General features: G+C 35.6%; 2 protein-coding genes and 1 pseudogene across 3 annotated transcripts; all 3 read left to right on the forward strand.

Annotated features, from left to right (window-relative positions):
• Positions 1-254: 254 nt before the first annotated feature.
• LOC108343577 (uncharacterized) lies at positions 255-10,708 on the forward strand. The gene is made up of 9 exons (XM_017581938.2): positions 255-564; positions 798-983; positions 7,420-7,546; positions 7,704-7,790; positions 7,918-8,111; positions 9,262-9,357; positions 9,479-9,572; positions 9,733-9,852; positions 10,396-10,708. The coding sequence occupies exons 1-9, from the start codon at positions 412-414 to the stop codon at positions 10,497-10,499; spliced, it is 1,161 nt and encodes a 386-aa protein (XP_017437427.2). The 5' UTR covers positions 255-411; the 3' UTR covers positions 10,500-10,708.
• Positions 10,709-14,223: 3,515 nt separating this feature from the next.
• On the forward strand, positions 14,224-16,302 carry LOC108341902 (uncharacterized). Of its 2 annotated transcripts, none has more exons than XM_017579576.2 (2): positions 14,224-14,328; positions 14,523-16,302. In XM_017579576.2, the coding sequence occupies exon 2, from the start codon at positions 14,569-14,571 to the stop codon at positions 15,952-15,954; it is 1,386 nt and encodes a 461-aa protein (XP_017435065.1). In that variant the 5' UTR covers positions 14,224-14,328; positions 14,523-14,568; the 3' UTR covers positions 15,955-16,302. The 2 variants fall into 2 exon arrangements, with proteins under 2 accessions (XP_017435065.1, XP_017435066.1); XM_017579577.2 differs by having other exon boundaries at positions 14,231-14,328; positions 14,475-16,302.
• A 2,247-nt stretch (positions 16,303-18,549) lies between these two features.
• Positions 18,550-22,473, forward strand: LOC108341446 (uncharacterized; annotated as a pseudogene).
• Positions 22,474-25,056: the final 2,583 nt, after the last annotated feature.

Raw genomic sequence — 25,056 nt, forward strand, 5'->3', positions numbered from 1 at the left:
ATAATTTTTGAAAGAAACTTTTCACTATATATGATATCTTTTATAATGAAATGTCTAGAATGAATTTTCTAAAATACGTTTTTTTTGGAACAATATTTTTCTAATGTATATTTTTTCTTGGTGAAAAAGAATATTTTAATCTTTTTTTATTATGAAGGTAGATGCAATTAAAAATAATAGAATTCCAGTTAGCAATAATGAGGTGTAGGAAGAAAAAACTTAAATAAATAGAATATTATTTCCTTTGAAAAACATAAGACGAAGAGGTTCGTCCTGTAAACCCTAAACCCTAAATATCTCAGTTCCTTCTCAATTCACATAACCGCTCTGCTACTCCTTTCAATTCCTTTCAAGTGCTAACCCGACAGACCACTGGAAAGCTAAGAAGGAAGAGAAAGAAGCACAACAAAGATGTCGGAGGAAGACGAATCAATGGGGGAACAGAGTGACAATAAATCAGGACTTGATTTTATACTGAGTTTAGAAGATGTTCCATCAAAGATCCCTCCACACCTTGAGCTTTTCAAAACGCGTGTTATGTGTAACAGCGATGCTCCTATACATGTAAACTCTCATGCTCTTGACCTCTTTTTTATTCTCTTCAAGTTGTTTTAATTTTACCCTTTTTATGCTACATTATATTATTTTTTTAGCACTCATTCATGTTTTGATAAAGTTTCTATCTTCTCAAATCGGGTCTGGAATTGTTGGAATTACGATTTCAAATATTGCACTTGTTATTTATCTTAGAAGGGGTTTGTTTTCTTATTTATATTTTTCTATGTTGGTGTTTGCAGACGGATACTATACATTATTCTGGCGCTTATGCGGTTTTGGGAGTTGATAATAGTCAGCAGTTTGATAGCTTCCGTAAAAACTTCAAAGTTGAAGTGAAGCGGCTTACTGATAGTGAGATGGAGTTTGATATGATTGGTATTGATCCAGCAATTGCCAACGCATTTCGAAGAATTCTTATATCAGAGGTGATATATTCTTGCTCTCCTTATTGCGTTCCACGTTGATGAGATTTTTTTTAATATTTTGATGCATTTGTTATTGCTATTTTTCAAGGTTAGATATCTTGCCATAATCTACAACACTTGTTCGTTCTTCTTAAATTTTGTTTTTTAATACTAAGTAGGCTATAGAATGATGCTCAGTCATGAGCCCTTACTAGTTTATAGTTTTGAACGTTTTTATTATAGAACTGATGGGTTTACACCATGTTAATGTGTCTGTGTAGTATCTAGAATGATTTGTCAGATTCTCTGAATTTAAATTAGCTTGTTTTAAACCTATGTTGTACAAGCTGCTATATTTGCATGGGATGTACGCGTTTCTGTCCTTGTAGACAATAATGTTTTATTGTAGGGTTTGACAGACTTTGATAGGAACCCGGAAATAGTTAGGCCCAAACCCAAAATATCTAAGGTGTATGTTAGACAAAGAAGGAAGGGCAAAGTAGGGGATCAAAATGGTCAGAGAGAGAATGAGAAGAATCTTTCTATATAACAAACTGCTGAGCTGGCACAGTAGGAAATGAGTGATTATGTTGTTTGGGGTATAAGGAGTGGAAAGAGAGTGGGGAGAAGGGGGGGCTGGAATTGGCTGGGAATCGGGAGAGACTAGACACTCTCTAACTGTCTAGAAATACCTTTTTTGCGCTGTTACAGATCTGTATTCTCTTTCTGGGATATGCACTCTGTTTTTCTTTGATAATAAAGTGACTATTCAGCTATTGTGTGCTTCCTTATTTCTAGTATCTATCAATTGGTATTCAGAGCCCGCGCTTCTTGGGGTCTGGATGGTTATTACAAGAACAACAATGGAGTCGAGGATTGAAAATCTAGAGAAAAGTATGCTTGAATGGAAGCATGAGAGTCAAATTCAAATGGACGAAATCAAACAGCTATTGAAGGAGAAAAATCGCGGAGACACAAGGGGTCGATCACGACAACGACGTTCTCCGAGACGTCACGCGGAGGGGGAGAGTCAAGGTAGTCGAGCTATTTCATCACGAGTTTCTGAACCCTATTCTAGAACTCGCGATTCGCGGAGAGGGAGTCGACCACCGAAAGGGGATTACAGAGGGCGAAAATTGGAGATTCCTATATTTGCTGGTGATGATGCTTATGGATGGATTACCAGAGTTGAACGCTACTTCAAGGTGAACGATATGGATGACTCTGAAAAGATGGGTGCGGTGTTAGTAGCATTAGAGGATCGGGCATTGAATTGGTACCATTGGTGGGAGGAACAAACACCTTCACCAAGCTGGGTCCAGTTCAAGGAGGCAGTGATTCGGAGATTTCAACCGGACTTAGTGCAGAATCCTTTTGGGCCATTGTTGAGCATTAAGCAAACTGGGACAGTAATGGAGTATAGGGAAAAATTTGAGATGATTTCAGCTCCATTGAAGAAAGCGGACCGGGTGATGTTAAAAGGAATTTTTCTAAACGGACTCCATGTCGAATTGCAAGCCGAACTGAAGCTGTACAACATAGAATCGTTATCAGAACTCATGGATCGGGCCTTATTGTTGGAAGAGAAGAATTGGGCTTTGAAGAAAAGGGTGTTAGGCTCGGGTGAGAAAGTAAGCATGGGTGAGAAGGAGATTTCTCCAATGGTGACTAAGATGGGTAGATCGTATAATGCAACAGTAGATTTTATGAAGAATAAATTGAATGCTAAGAAGCCCAATTTTGGAAGTGCGGGTACAACGGAGCCCAAACCACAAAATGGGCCAAGTGGAGAAAAACAAATCACTATGGGCAGAAGGCTTTCGCAAGCTGAGTTGCAAGAACGGAGTAAAAAGGGGCTGTGTTTTAAATGTGGGGAGAAATGGGGACCTGAACATGAATGCAAGCTGAAGCATTATCAGTTGGTTTTGATGGAAGAACGTGGAGAGGAAGAATCGGAGGATGAGGAGGAGGAAGGGGAAGAAAAAGCAGAGTTGGAGCACAAGACACTTCAATTGTCTTTGAAAAGTAAAGTGGGGCTGACCTCTCACAAATCTTTTAAGATTTGGGGAACTATTGGCCAAAGACGAGTGCTGATATTGGTGGATTGTGGAGCAACCAGCAGCTTCCTTTCTAGAAAATTAGTAGATGAGTTGGATATTCCAGTGGAGAATACCCCTACTTATACTGTGGAGGTAGGAACAGGTGAAAAGGTGAAGGGTAGAGGACTGTGTAGAGGAGTTGATCTTGAGGTGCAGGGAGTCAAAATTAAACAAGATTTTTTTCTGTTTAATTTGGGTGGAACTGAGGTGGTATTAGGTATGGACTGGTTGGCGGATCTTGGTGACATTGAAGCTAATTTTCGAAACATGATCATTAAATGGGGAGATGAAGGAGGCAAGAAGGTGTTAAAGGGAGACCCTTCCCTAAGCAAGGCGCAAGCATCCTGGAAGAGCATGATTAAAGCCTTACAAGATGAAGGAGTGGGCTACTATATTGCATATCAGCAGTTGGAGGATACAAAGGAAAATCAACAAATATTATCTGATGAGATGAAGGCTGTCCTAGAGGAGTATAAGGACATTTTTCAAGACCCACAAGGGCTACCGCCAAGGAGAGAGCATGATCATGCAATCAATCTCAAAGAAGGTGCTCAAATACCAAATATCAGACCTTATAGATATCCCTATTATCAGAAGAATGAGATTGAAAAGATAGTAGGTGAGATGATGCATGCAGGGATTATTAGGACTAGTACTAGCCCTTACTCTAGTCCTGTTATTCTTGTAAGAAAAAAAGATGGTGGTTGGAGATTTTGCGTGGATTATAGAGCACTTAATAAGTTGACAATACCTGATAAATTTCCTATCCCTGTAATTGATGAATTATTGGATGAAGTAGGATCGGCTGTACTATTTTCCAAACTGGACTTAAAATCTGGTTACCATCAGATTCGAATGAGGGAAGAAGACATTCCTAAGACAGCTTTTAGGACACATGAAGGGCATTATGAATTCTTGGTCATGCCATTTGGGTTAACCAATGCTCCTTCTACCTTTCAAGCTCTTATGAACAGGGTCTTAAAACCATATCTAAGGAAGTTTGTGTTGGTATTCTTCGATGACATTCTAATCTATAGTCCGGATGAGGGAAGCCATAAAAAACACCTCAAATTGGTGCTCCAATTGTTGCGGGAAAATAATTTATTTGCAAATTCTAAGAAATGTAATTTTGGGCAGCAACAGTTGAGATATTTGGGACATTTGATTTCGGGAAAAGGAGTTTCCGCAGACCCAGACAAGGTGAATGAAATGATAAATTGGCCAGTTCCGAAGGATTTAAAAGGGTTGAGAGGATTTTTAGGACTCACGGGATATTATAGGCGTTTTGTTAAAAATTATGGCAAGATTGCTTGGCCACTCACACAGTCGCTCAAGAAGGACAATTTCAAGTGGGGAAATGATGCTCAACAAGCTTTCGAACAGCTCAAGAATTCAATGACCACTTTACCTGTCTTAGGTGTTCCAGATTTTGACAAACCTTTTGTAATAGAGACAGATGCTTCTGGAAAGGGAGTAGGAGCAGTGCTTATGCAGGAAGGCAGACCCATAGCTTACATGAGTCAATCATTGTCTGATAGAGCTCAACATAAGTCTGTTTATGAGAGAGAATTAATGGCTATAGTGTTGGCTGTTCAGAAATGGAGGCATTACTTGATGGGTAGCCATTTTGTGGTGCACACGGATCAGAAAAGTCTGAGATTTTTGGCTGACCAGAGGATTATGGGGGAGGAGCAGCAAAAGTGGATTTCAAAATTAATGGGTTTTGACTTTGAAATAAGGTACAAACCTGGTTGTGAAAATAGGGCAGCAGATGCCCTTTCTAGGAAGCTACAATATTCTGCACTTTCCACGGTACAATTCAATGAATGGGAGGGGTTGGAAGATGAAATTCAAGCTAATGCTCGATTAAGGGGGATCATCCAGGATTTATTGAAACAACAGGATGCACATCCGGGGTTTCAATTAATAAAAGGAAGATTATATTACAAAGGACGAATGGTACTACCAAAGAATTCTTCTAAAATTCCTCTAATACTCAAGGAATTTCATGATTCAGCGTTGGGTGGGCATTCTGGATTTTTCAGAACATATAAGAGAATTTCGGGATTAATATTTTGGGAAGGTATGAAGAAAGAAATACAACAGTATGTGTTGAGTTGTGCAGTTTGTCAACAAAATAAGTATCAAGCCTTGAACCCAGGTGGGCTGTTACAACCTTTGCCAATACCTACTCACACTTGGTCTGACATTTCGATGGATTTTATAGGAGGATTGCCTAAAACCCAAGGGGTTGACACCATTTTTGTGGTCGTGGACAGGTTAACAAAATATGCGCATTTTATAGCTATTGCCCATCCTTACACTGCTAAGGACATTGCTGAAATTTTCATCAAAGATATTGTTAGGTTGCATGGGTTTCCCTCCTCAATTGTGTCTGACCGAGATAGAGTTTTTATCAGTCATTTTTGGACAGAACTATTTAAAATGGCTGGCACTAAGCTGAAATTCAGTTCTGCCTATCACCCTCAAACGGACGGGCAAACTGAAGTGGTGAATCGCTGTTTGGAGACTTACCTTCGGTGTCTCACTGGGACTAAGCCTAAACAGTGGCCTAAATGGATTAGCTGGGCAGAGTTTTGGTACAACACTAACTATAACTCATCTACCAAAATGACTCCCTTTAAGGCTTTATATGGGAGAGAACCTCCAGTATTAATTAGAGGAGATATGACACAGTCTTCGGTGGAGGAGGTCAATAGGCTGATGGCAGATAGGAACCATATGTTGGATGAGTTAAAAGAGCATCTTGTCCAGGCCCAAAACAGAATGTGCAAGCAAGCCAACAAGCATCGACGGGAGGTGGAATTTGAAGTTGGAGATGTAGTATATTTGAAGATACAGCCTTATAAGTTAAAAAGCTTGGCTAAAAAGGTCAATCAAAAGTTAAGTCCGAGATATTATGGGCCTTATGAAATTGTGGAGAAGTTTAGTCCTGCTGCCTATAAACTGCAACTACCTTCAGGAAGCAAAGTGCATCCAGTTTTCCATGTTTCCGCACTTAAGAAATCCATTGCTGCAACAATTACTAGCCAACCATTACCCTTATTTTTAGCAGATGATTGGGAATTGAAGGTTCAACCAGCAGAAGCACTTGCTGTTAGAAGGAATCAACAAGGGGATCTCGAAATTCTTATTAGGTGGAAAGATTTACCCGATTTTGAAAATTCGTGGGAAGCTTTATCTATAATCAAGGAGCATTTTCCTGATTTCCACCTTGAGGACAAGGTGCATCTTGTGGAGGGGAGTGTTGATAGGAACCCGGAAATAGTTAGGCCCAAACCCAAAATATCTAAGGTGTATGTTAGACAAAGAAGGAAGGGCAAAGTAGGGGATCAAAATGGTCAGAGAGAGAATGAGAAGAATCTTTCTATATAACAAACTGCTGAGCTGGCACAGTAGGAAATGAGTGATTATGTTGTTTGGGGTATAAGGAGTGGAAAGAGAGTGGGGAGAAGGGGGGGCTGGAATTGGCTGGGAATCGGGAGAGACTAGACACTCTCTAACTGTCTAGAAATACCTTTTTTGCGCTGTTACAGATCTGTATTCTCTTTCTGGGATATGCACTCTGTTTTTCTTTGATAATAAAGTGACTATTCAGCTATTGTGTGCTTCCTTATTTCTAGTATCTATCAGACTTCTAATAATAATTTGAGAAATTACTTAAATGCAGACATTGATTGTTTTTTGCAAAGTCTTAAACTGTGAAAAGGAAACAAAGAGATCTATTTCTACCTTTATAAAGCCTCAAGTTACTTTGGATTGGCCCAAATAGATTTAGTGTCTATTACTAGTCAATTAAAGGCATTGAATTGTGTGAATCGTTTTGTATGGCCTGAAACACTGTGATTCAAGCTGCCCAATATTTTCTGTTATTCAATCAGCTTTGAAATAAGAGTAAATATCAGTATGAGGGAAAAGAGAGAAAACGATCATCTTCTAATAAGATGAGTGTTGGGTGGATAGGTAATGGTAATTGCAATTTTTGAGCAATAAAAGTAGGTTATTGACATGTGCTCCTTGGATTTTTCATTTTCCTTTTGGTTTTACAAATTCTTCGCTGACTATACTGAGGTATGCTGCAGATTTATAGTTACACAGTAAGATTCTTGATTAAAGTTGTTGCAGATACCCATCGCTGCTATGCATTTAATTCACTTGCTCTGATGTTTTTTTCTGAATAGAATTTTATTTTATTCGCTCCGATTACATATAGCATTTTACAATAGTCTTATTTTGGTTTTTCTTTGCTGTTTGTATGATAGATTTGAGTACTTTAGTAGTGGTGTTGTTGTAAAGTACCAGTGGAAATAATATTTTTTTGTGGCTATATATTTTAGGTTCCAACAATGGCTATTGAAAGAGTATATATCGCAAACAATACATCAGTTGTACAAGATGAAGTTCTTTCCCATAGATTGGGTCTTATTCCAATTCGTGTTGATCCCAGGCTATTTGAATATCCAGGTCTATATCTGCCCTAACCTATGCATAGTTGTATTTCTCATTAATTTTATGACTTTCTCATATGTAGTTTGAAAATTTGAACTATGTATGTACGCTTTTCATATTGCCCTTGTATGGACGCAGTTTAATGTGTTATTTTTGTCTTTCTTTTGAATAGATAATGCAGGAGATGACAATAATGAAAGGAACACCATTGTCTTTGGGCTACATGTACGATGTCAAGTCGGTCAACCTCGAATTACTGGTACATGACATGAAGCTCCTGCTTTCTAACATATATGTTACTCTAATTTTCTTATTTATCTATTTAACTCTATCCTTTACCCTTGCAGCAATCTGTTTTGACTGATGATATTGGGATATTATTGCAGTGAAATCCGATAAACTAAAGTGGTTGCCTAATGGGAGCGAGCTTCCCTGTGAAGATGTCAAACCAAATACATCTTCAAAGCCAAAGACGTTTACATCTTTTACTTGCAGCCAAAATTCACTTCCTGGATTTCCCAGCAATTCAATTGATCTTACAGATTCAGATATTATATTAGCTAAACTTGGACCTGGTCAGGTAACCTCTAAAAGGAGTATAATCATTTTTTTTTCCCTAGATTTTATGATTTAAGCTTTAGAGAGGTAAATTATTTCTCATGGATAATTCTCTTCCCCAAAAGGATTGCCTTTTGGACTTTTTTATACGTGACATTGTGACTGTACCCATCTCCCTTCCGGAACTAGAAATTTGTACCAATCCTAGTCTCTATTTTTATTGGGTATCAGATTTGTGTCTCATCTCCATCCTTCTTGAGTAATGAATATATTTGTACTTGCATCCATACCCACTTTCACAATGCCCCAAATATTAATTACATAATATTTAAAAATAAATAAAAATCAAAGCAAAGAAGGCATGATATTATAATAATTATACGTTGAAATTTTATGATAATGGTAACATCTATTATATTCTGCAAATGTGAAAGAGAAAGTATCTCGGGAATTTGAGTGAACTCGTTGGATATAAAACTAGTTGAATGATTGAAATAGAGAACAAAATGTAATGTAGTGAGAGAAGAGTTCTTCATAGGAAGATCATCCAAGAACCTGTCTTGGAGTTCTTTACAGTGTTAATAAAATCTGGGTACCTATCACTTTTTTAAAAACTTAACAAAGGAAAAAAATTTGTAATTGAGGTTGTGATGAAAGAGAAAATACCTTGGGAATGAGTGAACTTGGTGGATATTGAATGAATTTAATAATTAAGAGAGAAAATGAAAAATTGTCTAGCAAAAAGAAGACCCTTAAAATGAAATGAAACAAAATAGCAAGAACAGTACATATAAGTTTAGGATATTGGACAATACCCTTAGAAACTGGATATTGCCCATACCCATCTGAATGTACAGTCAATATGGAGATTTTCAGTCGAAATTAGGATGGATTTGGACAATCCATGCGGAGATGTGTGTGTTTGTCATCCCTAATTTTCAATGCCTATCCACTCCTGGACAACTTCCCTTTTTTCTCATAGACTGGATAATTGTAACATTGTTGCTCATTAATGGTCTATTTGTTACCACACGAGGTTCATTTACCTCTGTTTGTATCTGTCATTTCTTTTACCATGCAATGCAAGATACTGAGTTATCTGTTTTTTCAATCTTGTTTCTGTTTACTTGTCTTCGTATAGAATACTGAATGGCATACATGTTCTATTGTAGGAAATTGAACTTGAAGCACATGCAGTTAAAGGCATTGGTAGGACACATGCAAAATGGTCCCCAGTTGCCACTGCTTGGTATCGGATGCTTCCGGAGGTAAGGCAATACGATATATCTTATCTACTAGTCATATTCACTTTGAACGCTGCCAAAAACTTGCAAATTCTGCCATGTGTAAGAATGTTTTGTTTTTTAATTTTTAATTTTTTTTATCTAGGTTGTACTCTTGGAAGATATTGTGGATGAGCAGGCTGAAGAATTAGTAAAGAAATGTCAACCTAATGTGTTTGATATTGAAGACATTGGAAAAGGTAGTTCAGTTTTTGTTTCAGTGCTGTCGTGTACCACATTATATTGTTTTGCATCTATTTCTGCCATGTGCTGCACATTGTTAGTGATTAATAACATGTAATCTCAATATCTGTTCTCTTTGGTACTTTCTTAGTTTATTGATTTGATTATTGAGTGTAGGTAAAAGAAGGGCAACAGTAGCCAGACCACGGAACTGTACTTTGTGTAGGGAATGCATCAGAGGAGGCAAAGAATGGGAAGATCGGATATCAATACGTCGCGTTAAACATCATTTCATTTGTAAGTATTATATAGCGTACTGATTTAACAGGGCTAAACATTTCAAAGCTATCTGAAATCTTAACATACAAAAATTTACATAATTTTTAATAGTCTAGTCTCAAGGTAACTGGTTCATGTAGTGGTTCAGCTTAGAAAATTTATTGAGCAGGTTATTATTTTTTTTTACATGACTGGTGCTAAAATTCTCTTATATATTAATTCTCATTTACGAAGAAAAATGTCCTTACGTAATGTTATTTTCTTAATGAAATATTCTCAAGAATGTTGGTATATTAGATTATAGCCAATGGCTGTGGCAAATATAAAGAAGAATGCTGGCAACACCTCATTAGGATTGACTGAATATTGGAAACCGCAAAATTTGATGGATCTCACATTTAAATAAAGAGAATCATTAAATGAGAAGCTGATCCAATAAAATAAACTTCGGCCAAACATACCAAATATATCTTGGCTGGTTTTACATGGTTCTGTAAAGGATGAGTGTTTGAAAGGTTGCAAAAAGATCTTACATGTATATTTTTTTACTTGTGTGTGTAGTTTGCATTGAATCAACCGGAGCATTACCACCTGAAGTGCTATTTACCGAAGCTGTGAAGATTTTGGAAGATAAATGTGAACGTGTGATTACTGAGTTTTCTTGATTCTTCTTTTTGTTATGTCTTAATCTTATAATCAATGAAATGGATAAGGGTATTCTATGCCCAGTTCTGATATGATTCATTTTTTTTAGGACTCCTTATAAATTAATTCCCTTTCCTTACTCATAGTTAAGCTTTGGATGTCTGCATTGCCACGATGTTTTATATCCAGTGGTAGTTTAACTTAATATAATGGATTTTAGTTTGTCTTATTCTTTTTAATCTTCAAAATTTAACTGTTTAATGAGTGATGATACTTAAAAAATGTTGTCACATTAGTGGTAATAATTATTCCTTTTTGAAAAACGTGAACTTATACAATTAAAAATGAATATTTTGACCTCTTATTTGCTGCACAAATAACCTAAAGAGTGTTTCGGTTTTAGTTGGAATATTTATATGGTGTACATATTTTTATTCTTTCTGTTGGTATACTTTTTATATTTTATTTTTAGTTATATTTTGCTGGAGATTTAACAGTGTTAAGTAAACTAGAGCAAATGTGACAACTTAAATTTGGTGATACAGAGAATGGATCCAATTGTATTAGTTAAATTGGACCAAGTAGGAATGCGATAATAGTTTATGAAGCTCATTGCCATGTTAGTGTATATTGCTTATGTTTTAAGTTTATCTTTTAAAATGTAAAAGAAATATATAAAATTAAAATTAGTATAGATTATATTTTAACTTATAAAAAATAAAATAACATAATGAAAAAGAAATATAATATATTTGGTTGTATTAGTTTAAGTACAAGATTTTATGGTATACATGTAAAGAGTAAAGAATCTGCATATTTACTACAAGGCAAACCACATAAGAACTATACTTTTTTTCCCTGTCCTTAGTTCATCTCTTTTGAGATTGTCGTTAAGAACATCATCTCTACATGATCATCACAAGTCATTATTCACATATTATATTTACATCTCTTTCATATTCTTTAATGGACACAATTTCAATACATTCATTAAACATCTATCATAAATCAAGTGTGTATCTCTTAGTCAAAATGCTACATTTTATGTTATGAGCTTATAATATGTTACAGATTCTTAACTCTATTTTAAGAAATTTGTGTTGTTGAATTAAATTCAGATATTTATACTTATCAAATTATCATCACTAAGATGTCACTACAACAAAACTATATAATCAGTCTACTCATAACATGGTAAAATATTTGACCTACCAGAAATAATTATTTTTTACCCTGCAAACTAAGTAATAGGGAGCTTCTTCGTTCAATTCATACCACCCAATAATTTTCTCTATGTGAGTACAATTCCAATAGAATCAAAATCATCTCTCTTAGAATATCAAATTCAATATCCAATATAAACATATCAATATGTCAACATATTTTTCTAAATATAACTATATTCATCACACACCACATTTCATATCAGAACCATACCGTATTTTCATTCATACATATACAACAAACTTAATTTAAATGTTAACAAATTACAATTATTCATCTATTATATACATACATACATATATATATATATATATATATATATATATATATATATATTGATCAAATATAGTAGTATAGAGAAAGATAAACAATGTTTAACATTTAGAAACACTTAAAACACGATTTTTTTATTATGTTTAGAAAATACTCACATTTTACAATTCACCCAACCAAAGGTATTAATATCTCCAACAATAATTTTGTTCACCAAAAGTCAAAGTATTAGCTGAACTATTTAACCATTTGAAGTTTTTACAAAATCAACTTGTTGAACGAAAATTTACTTATCTAACAACCAACACTCTTAAATTTTCAATTAATTGAATTTTGTTTGACGAAAATTGTCTAGTTCATCTACAAATCACCAAGAATTTTTATTTAAATAGTTTGTTCAATGAATTTGACTCGCTCATAATAACTCAGCATAATTAAGAAATTCCACAAAATATAATAAGTGATCCAATAGATTTAAAGTGATATTTTTCTTCATTTCTTATGTTTAACATATAAATTTTGTTACAAAACAACAACTTGAAGCAATTTGACTCAATTGAAATATTTTAACTTTTCACTACTAAAATATACAACATAATTCATTTAATATCTCTTCACTCAATCTATACAAATTTTATCTTAAACAATTCTAACTTTTTAATATCTCAAGCATACCATATAGCTAATCAAAATATAATAAACATTTAATCATAACACACAATAAAATCTTCAACATATCACAAAAACATTTGTCTTAAGATTCAAATAATTTGTATATATTTAAACATGTAATCCTTGTATATAAAGTCAAATATTGTAATCAAATAACTTCTCATTTATATTATTTACCTTAAAGTATTATAAAAACTTAACTAACTTCTCTTGTATGTTAAAACTTGTTACATTTAAAGTTAAACTTTCAATTTCTACTATCACATAAGAAAATTATATATACATGTACGCTTTAATCAATGATCTAACCATACCTTTATAAGACTATTAAAAATTTATCTTTATCTTAGAAAGATCACACGAAATATCTTTAGCCCTTATGTGTATATACAACTTTCCAAAATCAACTAAATAAAAATATCAAATAAAAAATTACTCTTAAACACATTTTGAGCAAACAAACTTATTCTATTTTCCAATAGAATCTCTACGATGAATTATGATGAACAAAAGTAAAAATAAAACTTTCAAAATTATAAAAAAAAGTAAAGAAGTTAGAAAAAAGTTGTAAAAAATGGTATTTCTTTTAAATGTTTAAATATTCAATTGTTTATTTATAAATTTTATATTTAAATAATAAAATATGAATATTTTATTACGAATAATGAATGTGACACAATAGAATAAAAAAATAGAATGAGATAACATCGTTCACATTTTATTTTTTAAAATGCAATGTAAAATTTTATAATTTAAATGATTAAATTATTTCTATAAATTCTTAAAATTTAAATTTTCAAAATTCTCTATTTAAATAATATATTTTATCTTAAACTATTTTAAATTATTTATAGAAATAAATTAAAATTCTCTATTTAAATAATCTATTTTATCTTAAAATATTTTAAATTAATTATAGAAATAAATTACCGTTTAATTTTTTTTATCTAAACACAAATTAAGAGAACTTGATTGCTCTTCCCGAATGTTCTTGTGATCATATTATTATTATGCTTGTTTATTTAACATTTACATTGTTAAATTATAGCATTAAGCTGAAATACATACACCACGTCCAAATTATTTAATGATTATTATAATAAATATATTTCATCTTAATACATACACCTTTTTCTGATACTTTTACGGTTAATTTTCATTAACCAGTAAAAATTAAATAAGTGACTTACTTTTGTATTCTATTCAATTTACTTTCTTATTTTTTCCTCTTTTTATTTTCATTTTTAGCAAATATAGAGAAGCATATCTTTCTTTCTTCTTGTAATAAAATTATCACTATCTCTGTGTATATATATATATATATATATATATATATATATATATATATATATATATATATATATATATATATATATATATATATATATATATTTTATTGCGTAACACATTATTTTAATAGCAACTTAATTTTTGTAGTTTACAAGTTAGAAGACGTTCGGAAAATTATTTTAGCTGGTTTAATGAAAAATAAGTTGTTTACATAAAATTATAGGCACCGTTGATTTTCCCTTTTTCCTTTTAATGTGTATAAAGATCAATGGTTTAAAATTGACGATGTGAAGTTGAATCAAAACCATCGACTACCACTGCCTGACGCGGTGCTCCACTTGTTGGTTTTCGCTTCCATTCGTTTGGTGCCAAAGTTTTGATTTTTCAGAGGTATCATTCAAGATTCGCTCCCTTTTCTTCAAATTCAGCCACTTTTTCCAAAAGGGTGTTTCCCATCCCGTGTTTTTCATGTCTGTTTATTGATTTCTAATATTCCAGTATTTTATCTACGCTCAGTGATAATTTTATTTTTGTAGGGCATTTGGGTAATAGTTTTGATTTTTAATTTTTGCTCATTGAATTAGACTTGTATTACCTGAAATAAGTCACTCAATAGATTGAATCGGAGATATGAACACTGCTGATTGGGATCAAGAACTGAGAAAGTATCAAGATGTAATAGCTTCAGGTACCAAGAGTATGAAAATAAAGGCCATGATGATGCTGGCACGTTTTTCTAAGGATGCCCCTGAGTATGTTTTAGCTCGCACCATACCCATTCTCACTGAGATTCTTGGTCACAATGTTTCAAACGATTCTGGTCCTACACTTCAAGAGGCTGCTGCTTATTGCTTGAAGTGCATTGCTTGCAGGGGTGAGGGTGCGTTGGCCGTTGAAATTGGTGGACACGGTGCCCCTCATTCTTTGATGAGGTTGTTGCCTCACTCTGATGAAAGGATGCAGAAGGTTCTGATAAAGTGTTTGCTCGTTATTGTTTGTTTTTGTAATGCAACTAGGACAGTTGTTGCCACCAATGGTGGGGTGGAATTGATCTTTGGTTTGTTGAGTTCTTGCACCAATGATACTAAGAGGTATTTGTTGGAGATTTTGAGTGTGTTAGCATTGAGGAGGGATGTTAGGAAGGCTCTCACTAGACTAAGAGCTCTACATTATGTTGTGGAGGCTGCTAGTTTTGGGAGCATGGTGTCTAGGGAAAGGGCTTGTCAAGCAATTGGGTTGCTTGGAGTCACCAGACAGACTCGGCGTATGCTTGTTGAATTGGGAGCAATTCCAGTGCTTGTGTCCTTGTTTCGTGAAGGAGAACACTCCACAAAGCTTGTTGCTGGCAATTCTCTTGGTGTGATATCTGCTCATGTTGATTACATAAGGCCGGTTGCTCAAGCTGGGGCTATTCCCCTTTATGCTGAGCTTCTTGAAGGACCTGATCCCTCTGGGAAAGAGATAGCTGAGGATGTTTTTTGTATATTGGCTGTAGCTGAGGCTAATGCTGTTGAAATTGCTGGGCACTTGGTGAGGATTCTGAGAGAAGGTAATGATGAGGCGAAGGCTTCTGCGGCGGATGTGATGTGGGATCTGTCGGGTTACAAGCATTCAATGTCTGTAGTACGGGATTCAGGTGCGATTCCTCTTCTTGTTGAGCTTTTGGAGACTGGGAGTGAAGATGTGAAGGTGAATGTTTCTGGGGCATTTGCTCAACTGAGCTATGATGGAACTGATAGAATGTCACTTGCTGAAGCAGGGGCGATTCCAATTCTCATAGACTTGATGAATGATGTTGATGAGGTTGAGGAACTAAGGGATAATGCTACGGAGGCTCTTGTAAATTTTTATGAAGATCCATTGTATCATGATAGAGTGTCGGATGCAATTAATGTTTCTTCCTTCAGAAATATGCAGAATAGGTTAGTTCATATTCGGGCATCGAATGAGCACATGGCTAGATCCTTGAGAAGAATGAGTGTTGAGCAGCTCACATGGAACCCAGATCTTGTCTAATCAGTTTGAGGGTATCTTTTTCATCTCAAAGCCTGTGCAGAATAGGCTTCTCTCTCTTAAGTTTTAGGACAAAACTTTGATGCGAATGCTGTTTGTGCGGTTGTCAAATCAGAATTGGAGTTTCATTAATTGTCATCGCATGTTAGTGAGGTGTAACTTATCTCATTACAGAACACCTCCAATGGTCAGTACCTAAGTTTTTATCAGTTTTACACCCTAGAATAGATGTATGTTGTGATGAGAATTGGGAGAAACTAGACAGAGATCTTGATATTTGTGGTGTATATTTGTTGAATTTTAAAGACAAATATAAATTAGTGAGTAGATAGAGTTCTACTTGTTGCAAAATACCCGAATTTGCATAACTTTCTGGTACTGTCATTATTAATGTTATTCATTATGAATCAGAAACAACCATTCCATTTTATTAAGATCCTAGGCTACTAGCATTTGGCACTCACCTAAATAGTTTGTGTTAGCCATTCATTTTGAATTCTCATTAACTTCGTTACTGAGTTTACACCCTCTAGAAGTACAAGATCGTCCAATTTCTTTTTAATTAAGAGATCTTGAAAAAGGAGAACATGGACAAAACACTCACTTTTTTTATACTTAATGTTTATGCTTATTTTGATATACATACTACAAATTATGAGCCAGTTTGAACAAATATTTCGACATACTCGTGTCTGAGAAGAAATAAAATATACTAAACTTCTTGCTCAAGTTAGAATTAACTCACTCGAGAACTATTTTCAAAAGTTCCATCATATAACTTCTTCAATGCACTTATTAACTTAAAATAACTTGACATTCTTGCTTTAAAAATTGCTTTGACAACAATGTTTTATAATTAGAAGTTTTCAGTGCCCTTGTAAACTTAACAGAACTAGACATTCTTACTTTTAAAATTGTTTCAACTAAGGTTTTATATGTAAGAAGTTCTCATAAGTTAAAAACTAATCAATTGAGCTTATACGTACCACTGACTGACCTCTTTTTTATTAGTGTTTTTACAATTTCATTCATGAAATAAGAATAAGTATGATATTTTATTATTATAGTAATAAAAACATATTGTTCCAAAGGGTTTTCGTCACTCTTTTGCATCAACAAAAAGAATGGTAAGATTAAGAGATACATCTTACGTGTAAGAATTGAGAGTCCACTGAATAAACACGCAGAACTTTCTATAAGCTTAATACTTGTCAAAACTGATATCTCGCTAAAATTAGAAAAATCCATTTTCTGGTGTCATTGTAAATGCATCTAGTAAACTTTACACTATTATTGCTTAAGCTAGTGTAAGAGTCCTTAACTAAACCAAAAACTTTTCCTTTTCTTGCATTATTACATACAAATAAGGGGAGAACCAAAACAGAACATCTCAATAATTTTGTTGATAATCGAGCTAAATGACATTGTGTCATCTTATATCCAAGATCTGATTGATAGAAGTTTCATACAAATATACTATGAGGATAAAGAATGAGAAGTATTTGCACAGATTGGTGGAGAGTCTAATGTGACTCTACGAGAACCATTAGTGATTCATTTCACTAGAACCCCTCCTACACTCATGACACAAGGAAGGTCCTCTGTCGTTATCCAGACACCTTCCCCTTTTGCCTATAGAAGTGATAAGACTGTCCCGTGGAAATATGACACACGTGTGATTGAGGAAGAATGTGATGAGCCAATCATTGAAAATATATCAGACATTGGCAGGATGACGAAAAGTGGACAAATCTCTCCACCGTCTCTTTTGACAAAGGAAGATGTGGAACTTTCAGAAGAAAAGATCAGGCCATCGGATAAGAATGTTAAAGAAATTTCCGATGAAGAGGCATGTGAATTCTTGAAGTTTATACAACAAAGTGAATATAAAGTGGTGGATCAACTGAAACGCATGCTAGCAAGGATCTCCCTCTTGGAATTACTCATGCATTCAACCTCGCATAGAAAGTTGTTAATGAAGGTATCGGTGGGGCTCATGTAGAGTAGAATATTTCCTTGGACCGGTTCAAGGGGATTGTTAACAACATTACTGCTAATGATTACCTCACCTTCATTGAAGAAATACCTGCTGAGGGAAGAGGGCACAATAAAGCCCTTCACATCTTTGTAAAATGCTTGCATCATGCCATAACACGCGTTTTAATCGATAATGGTTCCTCCTTGAATGTAATGCTAAAGGTAACGCTGGAGAAATTACCATATGATGTGATTCACTTGAAGCCAAGTACTATGATCGTAAGAGCTTTTGATGGGAGCAAGAGGGATGTTATGGGAGAGATAGATTTGCCAGTACAAGTTGGTCCTTGTGGTTTCCAAATAACCTTTCAGGTCATGGAAATTCACCCAGCCTACAGTTGCTTGTTAGGTCGCCCTTGGATCCATTCGGCGGGAGTGGTGCCCTCTACATTACATAAAAAACTAAAGTATGTCATGGATAATCAACTTATCATAGTCTCAGGAGAAGAAGACTTCCTTGTAAGAGGGCCCTTGTCCGCTTGCTATATCGAGGCAGCAGAGGAGGCTCTCGAGACTACGTTTCAATCATTGTAGATCATTGGAAATACCTATGTAGAATCAATGCCAGTAAATCCGTACCTGTCTTGTGCCTCTCTTATGACAGCTAAGGTCATGCTAAAAGAGGGTTTTAAGCACGGAAAAGGTCTTGGAAGATATGGGCAAGGACGGACTCTCCTGCTAGAACTTGTGGAGAATAAGAATAGATATGGCCTGGGGTACAAGCCCACTAGAGACGACAAAAGGAGAGTAAGGGAGGAAAAGAAAGAATGAAGCCTAGCTCGCATAGAAGGAAGGGATCCATTGGTAGGGAGGATCCGCATTTATGATATCAGGGAGAGTTTTCGAAGCGCCAGATGGATTAACACCAGCCTAATAGCAACAATCGAGAATGAAGATGAAGGCTCCGCTTTTGTGTGGCCTTGCACCCCAGAAACACAGCTCAAGAACTGGAAGACGGAGAATTTGCCTGTGATGCTTGTCAAAATGTAATAGGTTTTTAAATAGCCTCAATGCTTTTCCCGGAGCATTGGGGTTCATGCGTTACGGGTTGACACTTTCTTTTGCATTCAGTTTAATTTAAGTTTGTTTTGTTTTGTTTTTTTATTTTTTCGTGTTTATCGTCTGTCCTAAAAAAAACAAAGTTTCTTTAAACTCAAATAATGCAGATGTGACAATGAATGTTTTGAAAACAATAATGTTGATATCCCTAATTTCGAGCACCCTATCAATAACATGGAAGATGATTATGAAATTGAGCCGGAACCCTCTCCAGAATTAATGAGATTAGTTGAGCAAGACTCTAGGGAATTAAAACCCCACCAAGAAGAAGTTGAAATCTTTAATGTAGGAGAGGATAGCGAGAGAAGGGAGGTGAAAATCGGCACGAGCATGAAAAAAAAAGTGAAAGAAGGGTTATGTGCTTTGTTAAAGGAATTTAGGGACGTGTTCGCTTGGTCGTACGATGATATGCCTGGTTTGGATACAGACATAGTCCAACATAAGCTACCACTCAAGCCAGAGTGTCCACCGGTTAAACAAAAACTAAGGAGAATGAAACCAGAAATATCCCTAAAGATCAAAGATGAAATACGAAAGCAGTTCGACGTAGGATTCCTAGCAATATCAAGGTACCCTCAATGGGTGACAAATATCGTGCCAGTACCAAAGAAGGATGGTAAAGTTCGAATGTGTGTTGACTACCGTGATTTGAACCGCACAAGTCCAAAGGACAATTTCCCATTACCACATATCGACACATTAGTAGATAATACAGCTAAGTTCTCTTTATTTTCATTTATGGATGGCTTTTCGGGATATAACCATATTAAAATGGCTCCGGAGGATATGGAAAAGACCAGCTTCATTACTTTATGGGGAACTTTCTTTTATAAGGTGATGCCTTTCGGACTCAAGCACGTTGGGGAAACTTATCAGAGGGCGATGGTGGCGCTCTTGCATGATATGATGCACAAGGAAATAGAACTTTATGTGGATGACATGATTGCCAAATATGAACGAGAAGAGGAACACATTCTCAATCTGAAAAAATTGTTTGAAAGACTGAGAAAATTTAAACTCAAACTTAACCCAGCTAAGTGCACATTTGGTGTAAAGTTCGGAAAGTTGTTGGGTTTTGTGGTCAGTCAAAAGGGGATAGAAGTGGACCCCGACAAAATACGAGCAATAATGGAAATGCCATCCCCCAGGACAGAAAAGGAGGTACGAGGTTTTTTTGGGTTGGCTAAATTACATTGCTAGGTTCATCTCTCAATTAATAACCACTTGTGAACCCATGTTCAAGTTGTTACGTAAAAATCAGCCCGTAAAGTGGAATGAGGATTGTCAGACCACTTTCGACAAAGTCAAATGGTATCTACAGGACCCTCCTGTATTGAGACCGCCCGAGTCGGGAAGGCCACTCATTCTTTACTTAACGATATTGGATGAATCAATGGGTTGTGTGTTGGGTCAACACGATGCAGTCGGGAAAAAAGAACATGCTATATACTATTTGAGCAAGAGATTCACAGACTGCGAGCGACGATATTCACCGCTAGAGCGAACTTGTTGCGCATTGGCATGGTCTGCTCATCGCCTAAGACAATACATGCTAAATCATTCTACTTGGTTGATATCCAAAATGGATCCTATTAAATATATTTTCGAAAAGCCTACTCTCACAGGAAGAATTGCGCGGTGGCAAATGCTTTTGTCAGAATATTATATCGTATACGTCACTCAAAAATCTGTCAAGGGTAGTGCTCTAGCTGATTATTTGGCCCAACAACCTATTAGAGATTATCAGCCGATGCAACCCAACTTTCCTGATGAAGATATCATGGCTTTGTTCGAAAACGTTGAGGGAGGCCGAAGTGAAAAATCTTGGACATTACTGTTTGATGGGGCTTCCAATGTAAAAGGACATAGAATAGGAGTAGTACTTATATCCCCATAGAATCAATACACACCAATGACCGCTAGGTTGTGCTTCAACTGCACCAACAATATCGCCGAATACGAGGCTTGTGTTATGGGCATTAAAGCAGCAATTGAATATAAGATAAAGATTTTGAGTGTACATGGGGATTCAGCCCTAGTCATTAACCAATTGAAGGGGGAATGAGAGACCAGGGATGCAAAACTAGTCCCCTATCAAGCCTACATTAGTAAGTTGAATGAGGGCTTTGACTCCATCACGTTTCATCACATACTGCGAGATGACAATCAATTGGCAGATGCTTTGGCTACCTTATCATCAATGTTTGAGATTAATCGGGATGTGGAAGTACTAATGATCAAAATGAAGAGCCATATAGAGCCAGCATACTGTCATTCCATATTAGTAAGTTGAATGAGGGCTTTGACTCCATCACGTTTCATCACATACTGCGAGATGACAATCAATTGGCAGATGCTTTGGCTACCTTATCATCAATGTTTGAGATTAATCGGGATGTCGAAGTACTAATGATCAAAATGAAGAGCCATATAGAGCCAGCATACTGTCATTCCATAGATGCAGAGCCAGACGGGAAGCCTTGGTATTATGATATTAAGAACTATCTAAGGACTCAGGGGTATCCAGAAGGGGCATCTGAAAACGATAAGAGGACACTGAGGAGGTTGGCAGCAAACTTTATCTTAAATGGGGATGTTTTGTACAAAAGAAACCATGACATGGTACTCCTCATGTGTGTGGAAGCAAGGGAGGCTGAGTCAATTTTGGAAGAAGTTCATGAAGGCACATTCAGAACATACATGAATGGGCACTCAATGGCTAGAAAGATTCTGAGAGCGGGTTACTTTTGGTTAACCATGGAACGAGATTGTTGCGCGCATGTAAGAAAGTGTGAAAAATGCCAAAAGTATGTAGATAATATCAATGCACCACCAGTAAACCTAAATGTATTAACGACACCTTGGCCATTTTCAATGTGGGGAATAGATGTCATCGGGGCTATAGAACCCAAAGCAACAAATGGACATCGCTTTATACTGGTCGCAATTGACTATTTCACCAAATGGGTAGAAGCTGCCTCCTATGCCAATGTCACTAGAAAGGTAGTGACAAAATTCATAAAAAGAGATTTAATTTGCTGATACGGGCTCCCTGACAAGATTATCACTGATAATGCCAGAAACTTGAACAATCAAATGATGAAAGAGTTGTGCGAAGAGTTTAAGATTCGACACCATAATTCTTCACCTTATCGTCTAAAGATGAATGGAGCAGTCGAATTTGCAAATAAGAACATTAAGAAGATTGTACAAAAGATGGTAGTCACGTATAAGGACTGGCACAAAATGCTTCCTTTCGCTTTACATGGTTACCGCACATCAGTACGCACGTCGACCGGGGCAACACATTTTTCTTTGGTATACGGAATGGAAGCAGTACTACCCTTCGAGGTAGAAATCCCATCCTTACGAGTGTTAATGGAAACCCGTTTAGAAGAAGCAGATTGGATTCAAACTCATTTTTGATCAACTCAATCTCATAGAGGAGAAGCGGTTGACCTTAGCATGCCAAGGACAATTATACCAACGAAGAATGAAAAAAGCATTCAACAAGAAGGTACGTCCTAGGGAACTCCAAGAAGGCGAACTAGTCCTAAAAAAGATTTTGCCAATACAAAAGGATCACAGGGGCAAGTGGACTCCAAATTATGAGGGCCCATATGTGGTAAAGAAGGTATTTGATGGTGGGGCACTTATTCTCACAAGAATGGATGGGGAGGAGTTACCTTTGCCGGTTAATTCTAATGCAGTCAAAAAATTCTATGCATAATGATTCCATGATAGGGAATGCTTTTAAGGTGGAATTGACATCATTGTATTATGTTTTATTCAAGAATTATTTTTCTTTGTAAGGTCGCTTTTAACTTTCGATTTACCTCCCCGAAAATAATAAGCATCACAGGCACGTTCACAAGGTGCGAGTTTGTTCTTAAGGGATGTCGTGGATTTAAAACAAAACACGAAACATAATACCATATTTGGGTCTCACATGAATTTTCACCCATACATTCATGCATCCAACGTCATGCATGCATCATCATAGGGATTCAAAGGAAAAAGCATAACACACCATGCATCGCCAACTTCAACGAGAATTCATGAATTCGATGGAAGTCGACTCAACAAGTACATCAGTGAGAAAGTCGGGAATTTTCAAATAAAAAAAAAGAGAATAAATTTTTACGAGGTTCGTGCGCCTCTCCATTTAATTTTATGAGGATCGTGCGCCTCACCATCAAGTTTTACGAGGTTCGTGTGCCTCTTCATTTAGTTTTACGAGGTTCATGCGCCTCACCATCAAGTTTTACGAGGTTCGTGCGCCTCTCCATTTAGTTTTACGAGGTTCGTGCGCCTCACCATCAAGTTTTACGAGGTTCATGCACCTCTCCATTTAGTTTTACGAGGTTCGTGCGCCTCTTCATCAAGTTATACGAGGTTTGTGCGCCTCTCCATTTAATTTTACGAGATTCGTGCGCCTCACCATCAAGTTTTACGAGTTCGCGCACCTCTCCATTTAATTTTACGAGGTTCATGCGCCTCTCCATTTAACTTTACGAGGTTCGTGCGCCTCTCCATTTAACTTTACGAGGTTCGTGCGCCTCACCATCAAGTTATACGAGGTTCGTGCGCCTCTCCATCAAGTTATACGAGGTTCGTGCGCCTCACCATCAAGTTATATGAGGTTCATGCGCCTCTCCATCAAATTTTATGAGGTTCGTGCGCCTCACCAGCAAATTTTACGAGGTTCTTGCGCCTCTAAAAAAAAGGGGGTTTCAATTCACGAGGTTCATACACCTCTTCAGTAAAGTTCATAGGGTATGACACACCCTCCACAGGTGTCACGACACTTCAGCAAAATCCACAAAGTTGCTACACTTCCTACGAGGTACGCTTCGAGGTAATCTTTTTCCTTCTCTTTAGACCCGAACGAAATTAGTGTCTTTATCTTTATTTAGCTTTTACTATGATAACACTAAAACTCTAAGGTTCATGTTATCTAGCAAAATCCAAATAAAGAGGGGCAGCTGTCAACATCCAATTTCGTCCGGGTAAGTAAATAAATAAAAATAATAAAGAATATAAGAATAATAATTAATGGTGGGTAAAAAGGATAAAATAATAACTTTAATATCGGACACAATATTTTTGAAATGTTAGTTTAATATGGTAATAATTGGAATCAATATTATGCTAATAATTATAAACAATATTTAAAATAGTATATTAATATAATTTGTTGCGTCAGTTGCTTTTAAAGAGGAAAATATGATTTTTAAAAATGGACAAATTTTCTGACAATAATGATAATCAATGTTTTGAATATTATTTAATTTCTTTTCTAGAAACCAAGACCATTTTCTTTCCCTATTTTGTTTTATTGTCATTTAATTCTCATTTAAGGCAAGTTTGTCATAATATTACAGTGTGTGTATATAAATACGCACTCTGTCATAGGAAAAAGGGGACGAAGAAAAAGACAGAAGGAGAAACAGACAAATAATAAAATGAGAAAGATAGTATAGAGAAAAATAGGTTCTCACCCATAAGGGTTCTGTCAACGACAATCATCAAAGAAGAGATAGAAGAGTACTGAAAGCTAAAAAGGTATGTCACCTCTATACCATTTTTTTTCTCTTTTTATTGTACTCTGAAGTTTTTCCTAAAGGTATTATTTTTTCCTACACACAAATGATGTTTTTTTAAATCATAATGTTTTTTATAAGTATGTGTCGGCCTATGGCCGGTTTCTATCTTTTTCGCACCATTCTTAAATAAAAAATATAAGATCTTTAAAAGAAAAAAAATGTCAATCTTGTTAAACCAAATCTTTGTCGAGTTCGCTTTTCAAAAATCTAAATCAATCTATAATAATTTTTAAAATAAACTCATAAACCTTTTTCTAGATAAAGAACTATGCGATCCCTGATTGTCCATCATAAATGGATATACGTAGGAGCAAGGTCAATCCTTGTCGGGTTCATAAAACAAAAAATATTTTTTTGTTTCTTAATAGTTTTTTTTATTTTATTATTTTGTTTAGGGAAAATT

The sequence above is a fragment of the Vigna angularis genome, chromosome 6 (assembly GCF_016808095.1).
Source record: "Vigna angularis cultivar LongXiaoDou No.4 chromosome 6, ASM1680809v1, whole genome shotgun sequence".
NCBI lineage: Eukaryota > Viridiplantae > Streptophyta > Magnoliopsida > Fabales > Fabaceae > Vigna > Vigna angularis.

Bases quoted from the DNA above. Each gene is read 5' to 3' on its own strand.
- LOC108343577 (XM_017581938.2), top strand. From the start codon at position 412: ATGTCGGAGGAAGACGAATCAATGGGGGAACAGAGTGACAATAAATCA. The intron at 984-7,419 runs GTGATATATTCT...TATATATTTTAG, and splicing joins GAAGAATTCTTATATCAGAG to GTTCCAACAATGGCTATTGA. The intron at 9,573-9,732 runs GTAGTTCAGTTT...TATTGAGTGTAG, and splicing joins TATTGAAGACATTGGAAAAG to GTAAAAGAAGGGCAACAGTA.
- LOC108341902 (XM_017579576.2), top strand. From the start codon at position 14,569: ATGAACACTGCTGATTGGGATCAAGAACTGAGAAAGTATCAAGATGTA.